The sequence below is a fragment of the Doryrhamphus excisus genome, chromosome 11, assembly GCF_030265055.1.
Source record: "Doryrhamphus excisus isolate RoL2022-K1 chromosome 11, RoL_Dexc_1.0, whole genome shotgun sequence".
NCBI classification, from domain to species: Eukaryota; Metazoa; Chordata; class Actinopteri; order Syngnathiformes; family Syngnathidae; genus Doryrhamphus; species Doryrhamphus excisus.
The window spans coordinates 1627287-1645466 of NC_080476.1; the positions used below are offsets into that span (position 1 = coordinate 1627287).

At 47.9% G+C, this 18180-nt stretch overlaps 2 protein-coding genes across 2 annotated transcripts in view; both read left to right on the top strand.

The window, feature by feature from the left end:
* LOC131138263 (uncharacterized) overlaps positions 1 to 12380 on the top strand; it is a 47928-nt gene extending 35548 nt beyond the window's left edge. Inside the window, exon 2 of the mRNA XM_058087057.1 lies at positions 10197 to 12380. Coding sequence (XP_057943040.1) covers positions 10197 to 12370 — 2174 coding nt within the window. The 3' untranslated portion in view covers positions 12371 to 12380. The remainder of the gene's footprint in view (positions 1 to 10196) is intronic.
* Positions 12381 to 12667: 287 nt separating this feature from the next.
* LOC131138512 (uncharacterized) lies at positions 12668 to 16020 on the top strand. Its single transcript, XM_058087482.1, has one exon. The coding sequence runs from the start codon at positions 12802 to 12804 to the stop codon at positions 16009 to 16011; it is 3210 nt and encodes a 1069-aa protein (XP_057943465.1). The 5' UTR covers positions 12668 to 12801; the 3' UTR covers positions 16012 to 16020.
* The last annotated feature ends 2160 nt before the right edge of the window (positions 16021 to 18180 follow it).

Genomic DNA, 18180 nt, shown 5'->3' on the forward strand with positions numbered 1-18180 from the left:
CGTTCTATCTGCAACAGTTTCAGGTGGCTGTGTAGCACTGCTGTGAAGTTACAGCTAAAATGAGAAAATGTGTTTCTCTCGCTGTGATAATGTATTTCAAGCAACCTATGGGCTTTGTGGTAAAAATTTTCTCCATATATGGCACATGTGTGCCACGTCCAAAAAAGCACTCCACTCGCTCAGAGAAGAGCGTTTTGGCACTTATGGAACACATTTAGTATGATGTGCTTTATTGCTTGGCACACACAACCATTGTTCAAAAAAGCACTCCACTCGCTCAAACAAAGGCCTCCGAAGAGCGTTTTGGCACTTATGGAACACGTTTAGTGTGATGTACTTTATTGCTTGGCTCACACAACCATTGTTCAAAAAAGCACTTTATTCGCTCTCAAATATATTGTGAGCAAAGGATGATACGGCGCGTCATTGTGAACCAGCGGAAGGTGCCAGGAGGCTCATTCCAAGTGTGCTTGACGCAGCTTCGCATCCCGTTCTATCTGCAACAGTTTCAGGTGGCTGAGAAGCACTGCTGTGGAGTTACAGCTAAAATGAGAAAATGTGTTTCTCTCGCTGTGATAATGTATTTCAAGCAACCTATAGGCTTTGTGGTAAAATTTTTCTCCATATATGGCACATGTGTGCCACGTCCAAAAAAGCACTCCACTCGCTCAGAGAAGAGCGTTTTGGCACTTATGGAACACATTTAGTGTGATGTGCTTTATTGCTTGGCTCACACAACCATTGTTCAAAAAAGCACTTTATTCGCTCTCAAATACATTGTGAGCAAAGGATGATACGGCGCGTCATTGTGAACCAGCGGAAGGTGCCAGGAGGCTCATTCTAAGCGTGCCTGACGCAGCTTCGCATCCCGTTCTATCTGCAACAGTTTCAGGTGGCTGAGAAGCACTGCTGTGTAGTTACAGCTAAAATGAGAAAATGTGTTTCTCTCGCTGTGATAATGTATTTCAAGCAACCTATAGGCTTTGTGGTAAAAATTTCTCCATATATGGCATATGTGTGCCACGTCCAAAAAAGCACTCCACTCGCTCAGAGAAGAGCGCTTTGGCACTTATGGAACACATTTAGTGTGATGTGCTTTATTGCTTGGCACACACAACCATTGTTCAAAAAAGCACTCCACTCGCTCAAAGAAGGCCTCCGAAGAGCGTTTTGGCACTTATGAACACATTTAGTGTGATGTGCTTCATTGCTTTGGCTCACACAACCATTGTTCAAAAAAGCACTTTATTCGCTCTCAAATACATTGTGAGCAAAGGATGATACGGCGCGTCATTGTGAACCAGCGGAAGGTGCCAGGAGGCTCATTCCAAGTGTGCTTGACGCAGCTTCGCATCCCGTTCTATCTGCAACAGTTTCAGGTGGCTGAGAAGCACTGCTGTGGAGTTAAAGCTAAAATGAGAAAATGTGTTTCTCTCGCTTTGATAATGTATTTCAAGCAACCTATAGGCTTTGTGGTAAAATGTTTCTCCATATATGGCACATGTGTGCCACGTCCAAAAAAGCACTCCACTCGCTCAGAGAAGAGCGTTTTGGCACTTATGGAACACATTTAGTGTGATGTGCTTTATTGCTTGGCTCACACAACCATTGTTCAAAAAAGCACTTTATTCGCTCTCAAATACATTGTGAGCAAAGGATGATATGGCGCGTCATTGTGAACCAGCGGAAGGTGCCAGGAGGCTCATTCTAAGCGTGCCTGACGCAGCTTCGCATCCCGTTCTATCTGCAACAGTTTCAGGTGGCTGAGAAGCACTGCTTTGGAGTTACAGCTAAAATGAGAAAATGTGTTTCTCTCGCTGTGATAATGTATTTCAAGCAACCTATAGGCTTTGTGGTAAAAATTTCTCCATATATGGCATATGTGTGCCACGTCCAAAAAAGCACTCCACTCGCTCAGAGAAGAGCGCTTTGGCACTTATGGAACACATTTAGTGTGATGTGCTTTATTGCTTGGCACACACAACCATTGTTCAAAAAAGCACTCCACTCGCTCAAAGAAGGCCTCCGAAGAGCGTTTTGGCACTTATGGAACACGTTTAGTGTGATGTGCTTTATTGCTTGGCTCAGACAACCATTGTTCAAAAAAGCACTTTATTCGCTCTCAAATACATTGTGAGCAAAGGATGATACGGCGCGTCATTGTGAACCAGCAGAAGGTGCCAGGAGGCCCATTCCAAGTGTGCTTGACGCAGCTTCGCATCCCGTTCTATCTGCAACAGTTTCAGGTGGCTGAGAAGCACTGCTGTGGAGTTACAGCTAAAATGAGAAAATGTGTTTCTCTCGCTGTGATAATGTATTTCAAGCAACCTATAGGCTTTGTGGTAAAATTTTTCTCCATATATGACACATGTGTGCCACGTCCAAAAAAGCACTCCACTCGCTCAGAGAAGAGCGTTTTGGCACTTATGAACACATTTAGTGTGATGTGCTTTATTGCTTTGGCTCACACAACCATTGTTCAAAAAAGCACTTCATTCGCTCTCAAATACATTGTGAGCAAAAGATGATACGGCGCGTCATTGTGAACCAGCAGAAGGTGCCAGGAGGCCCATTCCCAGTGTGCTTGACGCAGCTTCGCATCCCGTTCTATCTGCAACAGTTTCAGGTGGCTGAGAAGCACTGCTGTGGAGTTACAGCTAAAATGAGAAAATGTGTTTCTCTCGCTGTGATAATGTATTTCAAGCAACCTATGGGCTTTGTGGTAAAATTTTTCTCCATATATGGCACATGTGTGCCACGTCCAAAAAAGCACTCCACTCGCTCAGAGAAGAGCGTTTTGGCACTTATGGAACACATTTAGTGTGATGTGCTTTATTGCTTGGCTCACACAACCATTGTTCAAAAAAGCACTTTGTTCGCTCTCAAATACATTGTGAGCAAAGGATGATACGGCGCGTCATTGTGAACCAGCGGAAGGTGCCAGGAGGCTCATTCCAACTGTGCCTGACGCAGCTTCGCATCCCGTTCTATCTGCAACAGTTTCAGGTGGCTGTGTAGCACTGCTGTGAAGTTACAGCTAAAATGAGAAAATTTGTTTCTCTCGCTGTGATAATGTATTTCAAGCAACCTATAGGCTTTGTGGTAAAAATTTTCTCCATATATGGCACATGTGTGCCACGTCCAAAAAAGCACTCCACTCGCTCAGAGAAGAGCGTTTTGGCACTTATGGAACACATTTAGTATGATGTGCTTTATTGCTTGGCTCACACAACCATTGTTCAAAAAAGCACTTTGTTCGCTCTCAAATACATTGTGAGCAAAGGATGATACGGCGCGTCATTGTGAACCAGCGGAAGGTGCCAGCTAAAATGAGAAAATGTGTTTCTCTCGCTGTGATAATGTATTTCAAGCAACCTATAGGCTTTGTGGTAAAAATTTCTCCATATATGGCATATGTGTGCCACGTCCAAAAAAGCACTCCACTCGCTCAGAGAAGAGCGCTTTGGCACTTATGGAACACATTTAGTGTGATGTGCTTTATTGCTTGGCACACACAACCATTGTTCAAAAAAGCACTCCACTCGCTCAAAGAAGGCCTCCGAAGAGCGTTTTGGCACTTATGGAACACGTTTAGTGTGATGTACTTTATTGCTTGGCTCAGACAACCATTGTTCAAAAAAGCACTTTATTCGCTCTCAAATACATTGTGAGCAAAGGATGATGGCGCGTCATTGTGAACCAGCGGAAGGTGCCAGGAGGCTCATTCTAAGCGTGCCTGACGCAGCTTCGCATCCCGTTCTATCTGCAACAGTTTCAGGTGGCTGTGTAGCACTGCTGTGAAGTTACAGCTAAAATGAGAAAATGTGTTTCTCTCGCTGTGATAATGTATTTCAAGCAACCTATGGGCTTTGTGGTAAAAATTTTCTCCATATATGGCACATGTGTGCCACGTCCAAAAAAGCACTCCACTCGCTCAGAGAAGAGCGTTTTGGCACTTATGGAACACATTTAGTATGATGTGCTTTATTGCTTGGCACACACAACCATTGTTCAAAAAAGCACTCCACTCGCTCAAACAAAGGCCTCCGAAGAGCGTTTTGGCACTTATGGAACACGTTTAGTGTGATGTACTTTATTGCTTGGCTCACACAACCATTGTTCAAAAAAGCACTTTATTCGCTCTCAAATACATTGTGAGCAAAGGATGATACGGCGCGTCATTGTGAACCAGCGGAAGGTGCCAGGAGGCTCATTCTAAGCGTGCCTGACGCAGCTTCGCATCCCGTTCTATCTGCAACAGTTTCAGGTGGCTGAGAAGCACTGCTGTGTAGTTACAGCTAAAATGAGAAAATGTGTTTCTCTCGCTGTGATAATGTATTTCAAGCAACCTATAGGCTTTGTGGTAAAAATTTCTCCATATATGGCATATGTGTGCCACGTCCAAAAAAGCACTCCACTCGCTCAGAGAAGAGCGCTTTGGCACTTATGGAACACATTTAGTGTGATGTGCTTTATTGCTTGGCACACACAACCATTGTTCAAAAAAGCACTCCACTCGCTCAAAGAAGGCCTCCGAAGAGCGTTTTGGCACTTATGAACACATTTAGTGTGATGTGCTTCATTGCTTTGGCTCACACAACCATTGTTCAAAAAAGCACTTTATTCGCTCTCAAATACATTGTGAGCAAAGGATGATACGGCGCGTCATTGTGAACCAGCGGAAGGTGCCAGGAGGCTCATTCCAAGTGTGCTTGACGCAGCTTCGCATCCCGTTCTATCTGCAACAGTTTCAGGTGGCTGAGAAGCACTGCTGTGGAGTTAAAGCTAAAATGAGAAAATGTGTTTCTCTCGCTTTGATAATGTATTTCAAGCAACCTATAGGCTTTGTGGTAAAATGTTTCTCCATATATGGCACATGTGTGCCACGTCCAAAAAAGCACTCCACTCGCTCAGAGAAGAGCGTTTTGGCACTTATGGAACACATTTAGTGTGATGTGCTTTATTGCTTGGCTCACACAACCATTGTTCAAAAAAGCACTTTATTCGCTCTCAAATACATTGTGAGCAAAGGATGATATGGCGCGTCATTGTGAACCAGCGGAAGGTGCCAGGAGGCTCATTCTAAGCGTGCCTGACGCAGCTTCGCATCCCGTTCTATCTGCAACAGTTTCAGGTGGCTGAGAAGCACTGCTGTGGAGTTACAGCTAAAATGAGAAAATGTGTTTCTCTCGCTGTGATAATGTATTTCAAGCAACCTATAGGCTTTGTGGTAAAAATTTCTCCATATATGGCATATGTGTGCCACGTCCAAAAAAGCACTCCACTCGCTCAGAGAAGAGCGCTTTGGCACTTATGGAACACATTTAGTGTGATGTGCTTTATTGCTTGGCACACACAACCATTGTTCAAAAAAGCACTCCACTCGCTCAGAGAAGAGCGTTTTGGCACTTATGGAACACATTTAGTGTGATGTGCTTTATTGCTTGGCTCACACAACCATTGTTCAAAAAAGCACTTTGTTCGCTCTCAAATACATTGTGAGCAAAGGATGATACGGCGCGTCATTGTGAACCAGCGGAAGGTGCCAGGAGGCTCATTCCAACTGTGCCTGACGCAGCTTCGCATCCCGTTCTATCTGCAACAGTTTCAGGTGGCTGTGTAGCACTGCTGTGAAGTTACAGCTAAAATGAGAAAATTTGTTTCTCTCGCTGTGATAATGTATTTCAAGCAACCTATAGGCTTTGTGGTAAAAATTTTCTCCATATATGGCACATGTGTGCCACGTCCAAAAAAGCACTCCACTCGCTCAGAGAAGAGCGTTTTGGCACTTATGGAACACATTTAGTATGATGTGCTTTATTGCTTGGCACACACAACCATTGTTCAAAAAAGCACTTCATTCGCTCTCAAATACATTGTGAGCAAAGGATGATACGGCGCGTCAATGTGAACCAGCGGAAGGTGCCTGGAGGCTCATTCCAAGTGTGCTTGACGCAGCTTCTCATCCCGTTCTATCTGCAACAGTTTCAGGTGGCTGAGAAGCACTGCTGTGGAGTTACAGCTAAAATGAGAAAATGTGTTTCTCTCGCTTTGATAATGTATTTCAAGCAACCTATAGGCTTTGTGGTAAAAATTTTCTCCATATATGACACATGTGTGCCACGTCCAAAAAAGCACTCCACTCGCTCAAATAAGGCCTCCGAAGAGCGTTTTGGCACTGATGGAACACGTTTAGTGTGATGTACTTTATTGCTTGGCTCACACAACCATTGTTCAAAAAAGCACTTCATTCGCTCTCAAATACATTGTGAGCAAAGGATGATACGGCGCGTCATTGTGAACCAGCGGAAGGTGCCAGGAAGCTCATTCCAAGTGTGCTTGACGCAGCTTCTCATCCCGTTCTATCTGCAACAGTTTCAGGTGGCTGAGAAGCACTGCTGTGGAGTTACAGCTAAAATGAGAAAATGTGTTTCTCTCGCTTTGATAATGTATTTCAAGCAACCTATAGGCTTTGTGGTAAAAATTTTCTCCATATATGACACATGTGTGCCACGTCCAAAAAAGCACTCCACTCGCTCAAATAAGGCCTCCGAAGAGCGTTTTGGCACTTATGAACACATTTAGTGTGATGTGCTTTATTGCGTTGTCTCACACAACCATTGTTCAAAAAAGCACTTCATTCGCTCTCAAATACATTGTGAGCAAAAGATGATACGGCGCGTCATTGTGAACCAGCGGAAGGTGCCAGGAGGCTCATTCTAAGCGTGCCTGACGCAGCTTCGCATCCCGTTCTATATGCAACAGTTTCAGGTGGCTGAGAAGCACTGCTGTGGAGTTACAGCTAAAATGAGAAAATGTGTTTCTCTCGCTTTGATAATGTATTTCAAGCAACCTATAGGCTTTGTGGTAAAAATTTTCTCCATATATGACACATGTGTGCCACGTCCAAAAAAGCACTCCACTCGCTCAAATAAGGCCTCCGAAGAGCGTTTTGGCACTGATGGAACACGTTTAGTGTGATGTACTTTATTGCTTGGCTCACACAACCATTGTTCAAAAAAGCACTTCATTCGCTCTCAAATACATTGTGAGCAAAGGATGATACGGCGCGTCATTGTGAACCAGCAGAAGGTGCCAGGAGGCCCATTCCAAGTGTGCTTGACGCAGCTTCGCATCCCGTTCTATCTGCAACAGTTTCAGGTGGCTGTGTAGCACTGCTGTGAAGTTACAGCTAAAATGAGAAAATTTGTTTCTCTCGCTGTGATAATGTATTTCAAGCAACCTATAGGCTTTGTGGTAAAATTTTTCTCCATATATGACACATGTGTGCCACGTCCAAAAAAGCACTCCACTCGCTCAGAGAAGAGCGTTTTGGCACTTATGAACACATTTAGTGTGATGTGCTTTATTGCTTTGGCTCACACAACCATTGTTCAAAAAAGCACTTCATTCGCTCTCAAATACATTGTGAGCAAAAGATGATACGGCGCGTCATTGTGAACCAGCAGAAGGTGCCAGGAGGCCCATTCCCAGTGTGCTTGACGCAGCTTGGCATCCCGTTCTATCTGCAACAGTTTCAGGTGGCTGAGAAGCACTGCTGTGGAGTTACAGCTAAAATGAGAAAATGTGTTTCTCTCGCTGTGATAATGTATTTCAAGCAACCTATGGGCTTTGTGGTAAAATTTTTCTCCATATATGGCACATGTGTGCCATGTCCAAAAAAGCACTCCACTCGCTCAGAGAAGAGCGTTTTGGCACTTATGGAACACATTTAGTGTGATGTGCTTTATTGCTTGGCTCACACAACCATTGTTCAAAAAAGCACTTTGTTCGCTCTCAAATACATTGTGAGCAAAGGATGATACGGCGCGTCATTGTGAACCAGCGGAAGGTGCCAGGAGGCTCATTCCAACTGTGCCTGACGCAGCTTCGCATCCCGTTCTATCTGCAACAGTTTCAGGTGGCTGTGTAGCACTGCTGTGAAGTTACAGCTAAAATGAGAAAATTTGTTTCTCTCGCTGTGATAATGTATTTCAAGCAACCTATAGGCTTTGTGGTAAAAATTTTCTGCATATATGGCACATGTGTGCCACGTCCAAAAAAGCACTCCACTCGCTCAGAGAAGAGCGTTTTGGCACTTATGGAACACATTTAGTATGATGTGCTTTATTGCTTGGCACACACAACCATTGTTCAAAAAAGCACTCCACTCGCTCAAACAAAGGCCTCCGAAGAGCGTTTTGGCACTTATGGAACACGTTTAGTGTGATGTACTTTATTGCTTGGCTCACACAACCATTGTTCAAAAAAGCACTTCATTCGCTCTCAAATACATTGTGAGCAAAGGATGATACGGCGAGTCATTGTGAACCAGCGGAAGGTGCCAGGAAGCTCATTCCAAGTGTGCTTGACGCAGCTTCTCATCCCGTTCTATCTGCAACAGTTTCAGGTGGCTGAGAAGCACTGCTGTGGAGTTACAGCTAAAATGAGAAAATGTGTTTCTCTCGCTTTGATAATGTATTTCAAGCAACCTATAGGCTTTGTGGTAAAAATTTTCTCCATATATGACACATGTGTGCCACGTCCAAAAAAGCACTCCACTCGCTCAAATAAGGCCTCCGAAGAGCGTTTTGGCACTGATGGAACACGTTTAGTGTGATGTACTTTATTGCTTGGCTCACACAACCATTGTTCAAAAAAGCACTTCATTCGCTCTCAAATACATTGTGAGCAAAGGATGATACAGCGCGTCATTGTGAACCAGCAGAAGGTGCCATGAGGCCCATTCCAAGTGTGCTTGACGCAGCTTCGCATCCCGTTCTATCTGCAACAGTTTCAGGTGGCTGAGAAGCACTGCTGTGGAGTTACAGCTAAAATGAGAAAATGTGTTTCTCTCGCTGTGATAATGTATTTCAAGCAACCTATAGGCTTTGTGGTAAAATTTTTCTCCATATATGACACATGTGTGCCAAGTCCAAAAAAGCACTCCACTCGCTCAGAGAAGAGCGTTTTGGCACTTATGAACACATTTAGTGTGATGTGCTTTATTGCTTTGGCTCACACAACCATTGTTCAAAAAAGCACTTTGTTCGCTCTCAAATACATTGTGAGCAAAGGATGATACGGCGCGTCATTGTGAACCAGCGGAAGGTGCCAGGAGGCTCATTCCAACTGTGCCTGACGCAGCTTCGCATCCCGTTCTATCTGCAACAGTTTCAGGTGGCTGTGTAGCACTGCTGTGAAGTTACAGCTAAAATGAGAAAATTTGTTTCTCTCGCTGTGATAATGTATTTCAAGCAACCTATAGGCTTTGTGGTAAAAATTTTCTCCATATATGGCACATGTGTGCCACGTCCAAAAAAGCACTCCACTCGCTCAGAGAAGAGCGTTTTGGCACTTATGGAACACATTTAGTATGATGTGCTTTATTGCTTGGCTCACACAACCATTGTTCAAAAAAGCACTTTGTTCGCTCTCAAATACATTGTGAGCAAAGGATGATACGGCGCGTCATTGTGAACCAGCGGAAGGTGCCAGCTAAAATGAGAAAATGTGTTTCTCTCGCTGTGATAATGTATTTCAAGCAACCTATAGGCTTTGTGGTAAAAATTTCTCCATATATGGCATATGTGTGCCACGTCCAAAAAAGCACTCCACTCGCTCAGAGAAGAGCGCTTTGGCACTTATGGAACACATTTAGTGTGATGTGCTTTATTGCTTGGCACACACAACCATTGTTCAAAAAAGCACTCCACTCGCTCAAAGAAGGCCTCCGAAGAGCGTTTTGGCACTTATGGAACACGTTTAGTGTGATGTGCTTTATTGCTTGGCTCAGACAACCATTGTTCAAAAAAGCACTTTATTCGCTCTCAAATACATTGTGAGCAAAGGATGATACGGCGCGTCATTGTGAACCAGCGGAAGGTGCCAGGAGGCTCATTCCAAGTGTGCTTGACGCAGCTTCGCATCCCGTTCTATCTGCAACAGTTTCAGGTGGCTGAGAAGCACTGCTGTGGAGTTACAGCTAAAATGAGAAAATGTGTTTCTCTCGCTGTGATAATGTATTTCAAGCAACCTATAGGCTTTGTGGTAAAATTTTTCTCCATATATGACACATGTGTGCCACGTCCAAAAAAGCACTCCACTCGCTCAGAGAAGAGCGTTTTGGCACTTATGGAACACGTTTAGTGTGATGTGCTTTATTGCTTGGCTCACACAACCATTGTTCAAAAAAGCACTTTGTTCGCTTTATTCTTACATAGACACCACGGTGCAGAAGGGAGGAATTCCAGGCATGCCAGGCTGTTTGGAACACACAGGGGTGGTCACCCAGCTGATCCGGGAGGCAAGAGAAAGCAGAGGAAATCTGGCAGTCCTTTGGCTTGACCTCGCCAATGCCTACGGATCCATTCCACACAAACTGGTAACAACAGCTTTGACAACACACCACGTTCCAGAGAAGATCACTGAACTCATACAGGACTACTACAGCAGCTTCAGTCTGAGGTTCACCTCTGGGACAATAACATCGGCATGGCACCGCCTTGAGAAGGGCATCATCACTGGTTGCACCATATCAGTGACGCTCTTTGCACTGGCGATGAATATGCTTGTCAAGGCAGCAGAAGTGGAGTGTAGGGGCCCCCTGTCCAAATCCGGCATTCGCCAACCTCCGATCCGAGCCTTCATGGACGATCTGACGGTCACAGCAACATCAGTGACAGGGTGCAGGTGGCTTCTCCGGGGACTGGAAAGGAGCATCATTTGGGCGAGGATGATGTTCAAACCAGCCAAGTCCAGGTCCCTGGTCCTGAGGAAGGGGAAAGTTGAGGATAAACACCGCTTCAACTTGAATGGAGTCCCCATTCCATCAGTATCGGAGAAGCCTGTAAAGAGCCTGGGGAAGATCTTCGACAGCACTCTGAAAGACAAGGCAGCGGTGCAGTCAGCCAACGCAGAGTTGAAGACCTGGCTATCAGTAGTGGACAAGTCGGGCCTCCCGGGGAAGTTCAAGGCATGGATATACCAGCATGGTATCCTGCCGAGACTCCTGTGGCCACTACTGATCTATGAAGTCCCAGTATCCATTGTGGAGGGCTTCGAACGCAACATCAGCCAGTACCTGCGCAGGTGGCTAGGCTTGCCAAAGAGTCTAAGCAGCATCGCCCTGTATGGGAATACCAACAAGCTGCAACTCCCCTTTACTGGCCTGACCGAGGAGTTCAAAGTCACCAGAGCCAGAGAGGTGCTGCTGTACAGGGACTCAGCCGACACCAGAGTCTCCTCCGCAGGCATCACGGTCAGAACGGGGAGGAAGTGGCGGGCGCAAGAGGCAGTTGACCAGGCTGAAGAAAGACTAAGGCATGGCGTCTTAGTAGGGTCAGTGGCAGTTGGACGAGCTGGTCTTGGTAGCCACACAAGACCACGCTACGACAAGGCCCAGGGACGAGAGAGACGTCAGATGGTGCAGGGAGAGATCCGTGCAGAGGTGGAAGAGGAACGCCGAACCAGGACAGTGGCCATGCGCCAGCAAGGAGCATGGACCAATTGGGACCAGGCATCGGCACGGAAGATCACCTGGTCAGAACTTTGGAAGTCGGAACCAGCCAGACTCAAGTTCCTGATTCAGGCAGTGTACGATGTGCTCCCAAGTCCATCAAACCTTCATTGCTGGGGGCTAGCAGAAACCCCAGCATGCCCACTGTGCTCGGCATGGGGTTCCCTGGAGCACATCCTGAGCTGCTGCCCGAAAGCCCTGGGAGAGGGGAGATACACGTGGCGCCATGACCAGGTGCTGAAGGCAGTAGCAGACACCATCTGCACCGGGATTCAGCAGAGCAAGCACCAGCCCCCGGTTAGGCAAAACATCACTTTCGTCAGGGCTGGGGAGAAACACCCGGCAGGACATAAAGTCCCGACCGGACTGCTAGCCACAGCCCGTGACTGGAAGTTGCGAGTGGACCTCGGGAGGCAACTTAAGTTTCCAGAGCACATAGCCAGGACGTCACTGAGGCCAGACCTGGTCTTAACATCGGACGCCACAAAACAAGCGGTGCTGCTGGAACTTACAGTCCCCTGGGAAGACCGGATGGAGGAGGCCCACGAGCGGAAGAAGGCCAAATACCTGGAGTTGGTGGAGTTGTGCAGAGAGAGTGGCTGGAGGGCCCGCTGTGAGCCAGTAGAAGTGGGCTGCAGAGGCTTTCTAGGGCAGTCGTTGCATCGAACACTCAAGCTCCTTGGCATCAGAGGGCTGCAAGAAAGAAGGGCCACCAAAAACATCAGCGAGGCGGCCGAAAAAGCCTCGAGGTGGCTGTGGATCAAGAGGGGAGACACATGGAGTAGCACGCTGCTTGGACACAAACCGGGGCCTGATCACCCCCGGTTGGGTCGCCTAGGTGAGGGTGTCTGAAGATCAAAGACCCGAAACACCCAATGACCCTAGGTCCTTCACTGAGGATGTGTCCAAGCCGCACCCTTGAGGTGTTTCATCAATCTAACCTGTCTGGCCTAGCCAGTGACTTCTAGGAAAGACTGGATGACAACCGTGAAAGTATGGTGACAACTGGAGAGCCAGTGGACAGCACGGAGAGACAGCAACCGGGGCAGTGAAGGCTAGCATCCTGAGCTGCAGCTCCCGTGAGGGAGCACCCACACTTTGCTACGGAAAGCCCTAAAGAAAGATACCCCCAGGGGTGCCCGAGAGGGGGGGAGGATGAGCACCCCAAACGGACGGATCTCCCGGCAGCAGACATACGCGACGGATTATCGACTACGACAGCAACCTGTTTTTGCGGCAAGGTCTGTAAGAACCTGAGAGGCCTGAGGATCCACCAGGCCAGGATGGGCTGCACAAGGAGGAAGCAAGTTGAGCAACGCACAGAGCCAGCACCCAGTACTGACTCTGGTGAGACGGAGGAGGAGCAGGAACCGGAGTCACCCCACAGTGTCCAGAACCTCCAAGCTCAACATGCTGCACCAAGCAAACCATCTGAACATCGCCGGGTCTTATGGCCATCCGCAAACAAGGAGACAGAGTGGCGCCAGTTTGACGAGGATGTTGATGCTACTCTAGAGTCATCATGCAGAGGGGAAGTAGACCAACGATTGCAGTTAATGAGCACAGTGATCATCAGCATTGGTGCTGAGAGATTTGGTACCAAACAACCAAAGACTCAGAACATCGCCAGACCAAACCGGCGCGAGACTAAGATGTCACAGCTCAGGAAAGAACTGAAGGCTCTAAGACATCAGTACAAGAGTGCAAGTGAGGAGGAAAGACCAGCCCTGGCAGAACTCAGGGACATCTTGAGGCAGAAGCTCATCTCCCTCCGACGAGCTGAGTGGCACAGGAGAAGGGGCAGAGAAAGGGCACGCAAGCGCACAGCCTTCATAGCTAATCCCTTTGGATTTACCAAGCAGCTGCTGGGGCAAAAACGGAGTGGGACCCTTACTTGCCCAGAAAAAGAGTTAAACCAGCACCTCAGTGACACATACAGTGATAACAGGAGAGAGGAGGATCTGCCCCCCTGCAGAGGAATAACCACACCACCAGAACCCTCCTTCCAGTTCAACAGCAAAGAGCCCTCCTTGGTAGAAGTCAGGAACATCGTCCGAGCAGCACGGACAAGCGCAGCCCCAGGCCCAAGTGGAGTGCCGTATAAAGTGTACAAGCACTGCCCAAGACTCCTGGAGAGGTTGTGGAGGCTCATCAAGGTGGTATGGCGGAGAGGGAAGGTCGCCAAGCAGTGGCGACATGCAGAGGGCGTCTGGATACCAAAGGAGGAAAATGCAAGCAACATCATGCAGTTCCGCACCATCTCCCTGCTCAGCGTGGAGGGCAAAATCTTTTTCAAGATTCTCGCCAACCGGCTAACTGAGTACCTCCTGAGGAATTCTTACATAGACACCACGGTGCAGAAGGGAGGAATTCCAGGCATGCCAGGCTGTTTGGAACACACAGGGGTGGTCACCCAGCTGATCCGGGAGGCAAGAGAAAGCAGAGGAAATCTGGCAGTCCTTTGGCTTGACCTCGCCAATGCCTACGGATCCATTCCACACAAACTGGTAACAACAGCTTTGACAACACACCACGTTCCAGAGAAGATCACTGAACTCATACAGGACTACTACAGCAGCTTCAGTCTGAGGTTCACCTCTGGGACAATAACATCGGCATGGCACCGCCTTGAGAAGGGCATCACCACTGGTTGCACCATATCAGTGACGCTCTTTGCACTGGCGATGAATATGCTTGTCAAGGCAGCAGAAGTGGAGTGTAGGGGCCCCCTGTCCAAATCCGGCATTCGCCAACCTCCGATCCGAGCCTTCATGGACGATCTGACGGTCACAGCAACATCAGTGACAGGGTGCAGGTGGCTTCTCCGGGGACTGGAAAGGAGCATCATTTGGGCGAGGATGATGTTCAAACCAGCCAAGTCCAGGTCCCTGGTCCTGAGGAAGGGGAAAGTTGAGGATAAACACCGCTTCAACTTGAATGGAGTCCCCATTCCATCAGTATCGGAGAAGCCTGTAAAGAGCCTGGGGAAGATCTTCGACAGCACTCTGAAAGACAAGGCAGCGGTGCAGTCAGCCAACGCAGAGTTGAAGACCTGGCTATCAGTAGTGGACAAGTCGGGCCTCCCGGGGAAGTTCAAGGCATGGATATACCAGCATGGTATCCTGCCGAGACTCCTGTGGCCACTACTGATCTATGAAGTCCCAGTATCCATTGTGGAGGGCTTCGAACGCAACATCAGCCAGTACCTGCGCAGGTGGCTAGGCTTGCCAAAGAGTCTAAGCAGCATCGCCCTGTATGGGAATACCAACAAGCTGCAACTCCCCTTTACTGGCCTGACCGAGGAGTTCAAAGTCACCAGAGCCAGAGAGGTGCTGCTGTACAGGGACTCAGCCGACACCAGAGTCTCCTCCGCAGGCATCACGGTCAGAACGGGGAGGAAGTGGCGGGCGCAAGAGGCAGTTGACCAGGCTGAAGCAAGACTAAGGCATGGCGTCTTAGTAGGGTCAGTGGCAGTTGGACGAGCTGGTCTTGGTAGCCACACAAGACCACGCTACGACAAGGCCCAGGGACGAGAGAGACGTCAGATGGTGCAGGGAGAGATCCGTGCAGAGGTGGAAGAGGAACGCCGAACCAGGACAGTGGCCATGCGCCAGCAAGGAGCATGGACCAATTGGGACCAGGCATCGGCACGGAAGATCACCTGGTCAGAACTTTGGAAGTCGGAACCAGCCAGACTCAAGTTCCTGATTCAGGCAGTGTACGATGTGCTCCCAAGTCCATCAAACCTTCATTGCTGGGGGCTAGCAGAAACCCCAGCATGCCCACTGTGCTCGGCATGGGGTTCCCTGGAGCACATCCTGAGCTGCTGCCCGAAAGCCCTGGGAGAGGGGAGATACACGTGGCGCCATGACCAGGTGCTGAAGGCAGTAGCAGACACCATCTGCACCGGGATTCAGCAGAGCAAGCACCAGCCCCCGGTTAGGCAAAACATCACTTTCGTCAGGGCTGGGGAGAAACACCCGGCAGGACATAAAGTCCCGACCGGACTGCTAGCCACAGCCCGTGACTGGAAGTTGCGAGTGGACCTCGGGAGGCAACTTAAGTTTCCAGAGCACATAGCCAGGACGTCACTGAGGCCAGACCTGGTCTTAACATCGGACGCCACAAAACAAGCGGTGCTGCTGGAACTTACAGTCCCCTGGGAAGACCGGATGGAGGAGGCCCACGAGCGGAAGAAGGCCAAATACCTGGAGTTGGTGGAGTTGTGCAGAGAGAGTGGCTGGAGGGCCCGCTGTGAGCCAGTAGAAGTGGGCTGCAGAGGCTTTCTAGGGCAGTCGTTGCATCGAACACTCAAGCTCCTTGGCATCAGAGGGCTGCAAGAAAGAAGGGCCACCAAAAACATCAGCGAGGCGGCCGAAAAAGCCTCGAGGTGGCTGTGGATCAAGAGGGGAGACACATGGAGTAGCACGCTGCTTGGACACAAACCGGGGCCTGATCACCCCCGGTTGGGTCGCCTAGGTGAGGGTGTCTGAAGATCAAAGACCCGAAACACCCAATGACCCTAGGTCCTTCACTGAGGATGTGTCCAAGCCGCACCCTTGAGGTGTTTCATCAATCAATCGCTCTCAAATACATTGTGAGCAAAGGATGATACGGCGCGTCATTGTGAACCAGCGGAAGGTGCCAGGAGGCTCATTCCAACTGTGCCTGACGCAGCTTCGCATCCCGTTCTATCTGCAACAGTTTCAGGTGGCTGTGTAGCACTGCTGTGAAGTTACAGCTAAAATGAGAAAATGTGTTTCTCTCGCTGTGATAATGTATTTCAAGCAACCTATAGGCTTTGTGGTAAAAATTTTCTCCATATATGGCATATGTGTGCCACGTCCAAAAAAGCACTCCACTCGCTCAGAGAAGAGCGCTTTGGCACTTACGGAACACATTTAGTGTGATGTGCTTTATTGCTTGGCACACACAACCATTGTTCAAAAAAGCACTCCACTCGCTCAAATAAGGCCTCCGAAGAGCGTTTTGGCACTTATGAACACATTTAGTGTGATGTGCTTTATTGCTTTGGCTCACACAACCATTGTTCAAAAAAGCACTTTATTCGCTCTCAAATACATTGTGAGCAAAGGATGATACGGCGCGTCATTGTGAACCAGCGGAAGGTGCCAGGAGGCTCATTCCAAGTGTGCTTGACGCAGCTTCGCATCCCGTTCTATCTGCAACAGTTTCAGGTGGCTGAGAAGCACTGCTGTGGAGTTACAGCTAAAATGAGAAAATGTGTTTCTCTCGCTGTGATAATGTATTTCAAGCAACCTATAGGCTTTGTGGTAAAATTTTTCTCCATATATGGCACATGTGTGCCACGTCCAAAAAAGCACTCCACTCGCTCAGAGAAGAGCGTTTTGGCACTTATGGAACACATTTAGTGTGATGTGCTTTATTGCTTGGCTCACACAACCATTGTTCAAAAAAGCACTTTATTCGCTCTCAAATACATTGTGAGCAAAGGATGATACGGCGCGTCATTGTGAACCAGCGGAAGGTGCCAGGAGGCTCATTCTAAGCGTGCCTGACGCAGCTTCGCATCCCGTTCTATCTGCAACAGTTTCAGGTGGCTGAGAAGCACTGCTGTGGAGTTACAGCTAAAATGAGAAAATGTGTTTCTCTCGCTGTGATAATGTATTTCAAGCAACCTATAGGCTTTGTGGTAAAAATTTCTCCATATATGGCATATGTGTGCCACGTCCAAAAAAGCACTCCACACGCTCAGAGAAGAGCGCTTTGGCACTTACGGAACACATTTAGTGTGATGTGCTTTATTGCTTGGCACACACAACCATTGTTCAAAAAAGCACTCCACTCGCTCAAAGATGGCCTCCGAAGAGCGTTTTGGCACTTATGAACACATTTAGTGTGATTTGCTTTATTGCTTTGGCTCACACAACCATTGTTCAAAAAAGCACTTTATTCGCTCTCAAATACATTGTGAGCAAAGGATGATACGGCGCGTCATTGTGAACCAGCGGAAGGTGCCAGGAGGCTCATTCCAAGTGTGCTTGACGCAGCTTCGCATCCCGTTCTATCTGCAACAGTTTCAGGTGGCTGAGAAGCACTGCTGTGGAGTTACAGCTAAAATGAGAAAATGTGTTTCTCTCGCTGTGATAATGTATTTCAAGCAACCTATAGGCTTTGTGGTAAAAATTTTCTCCATATATGACACATGTGTGCCACGTCCAAAAAAGCACTCCACTCGCTCAAATAAGGCCTCCGAAGAGCGTTTTGGCACTTATGGAACACGTTTTGTGTGATGTACTTTATTGCTTGGCTCACACAACCATTGTTCAAAAAAGCACTTCATTCGCTCTCAAATACATTGTGAGCAAAGGATGATACGGCGCGTCATTGTGAACCAGCAGAAGGTGCCAGGAGGCTCATTCCAAGTGTGCTTGACGCAGCTTCGCATCCCGTTCTATCTGCAACAGTTTCAGGTGGCTGAGAAGCACTGCTGTGGAGTTACAGCTAAAATGAGAAAATGTGTTTCTCTCGCTGTGATAATGTATTTCAAGCAACCTATAGGCTTTGTGGTAAAATTTTTCTCCATATATGGCACATGTGTGCCACGTCCAAAAAAGCACTCCACTCGCTCAGAGAAGAGCGTTTTGGCACTTATGGAACACATTTAGTGTGATGTGCTT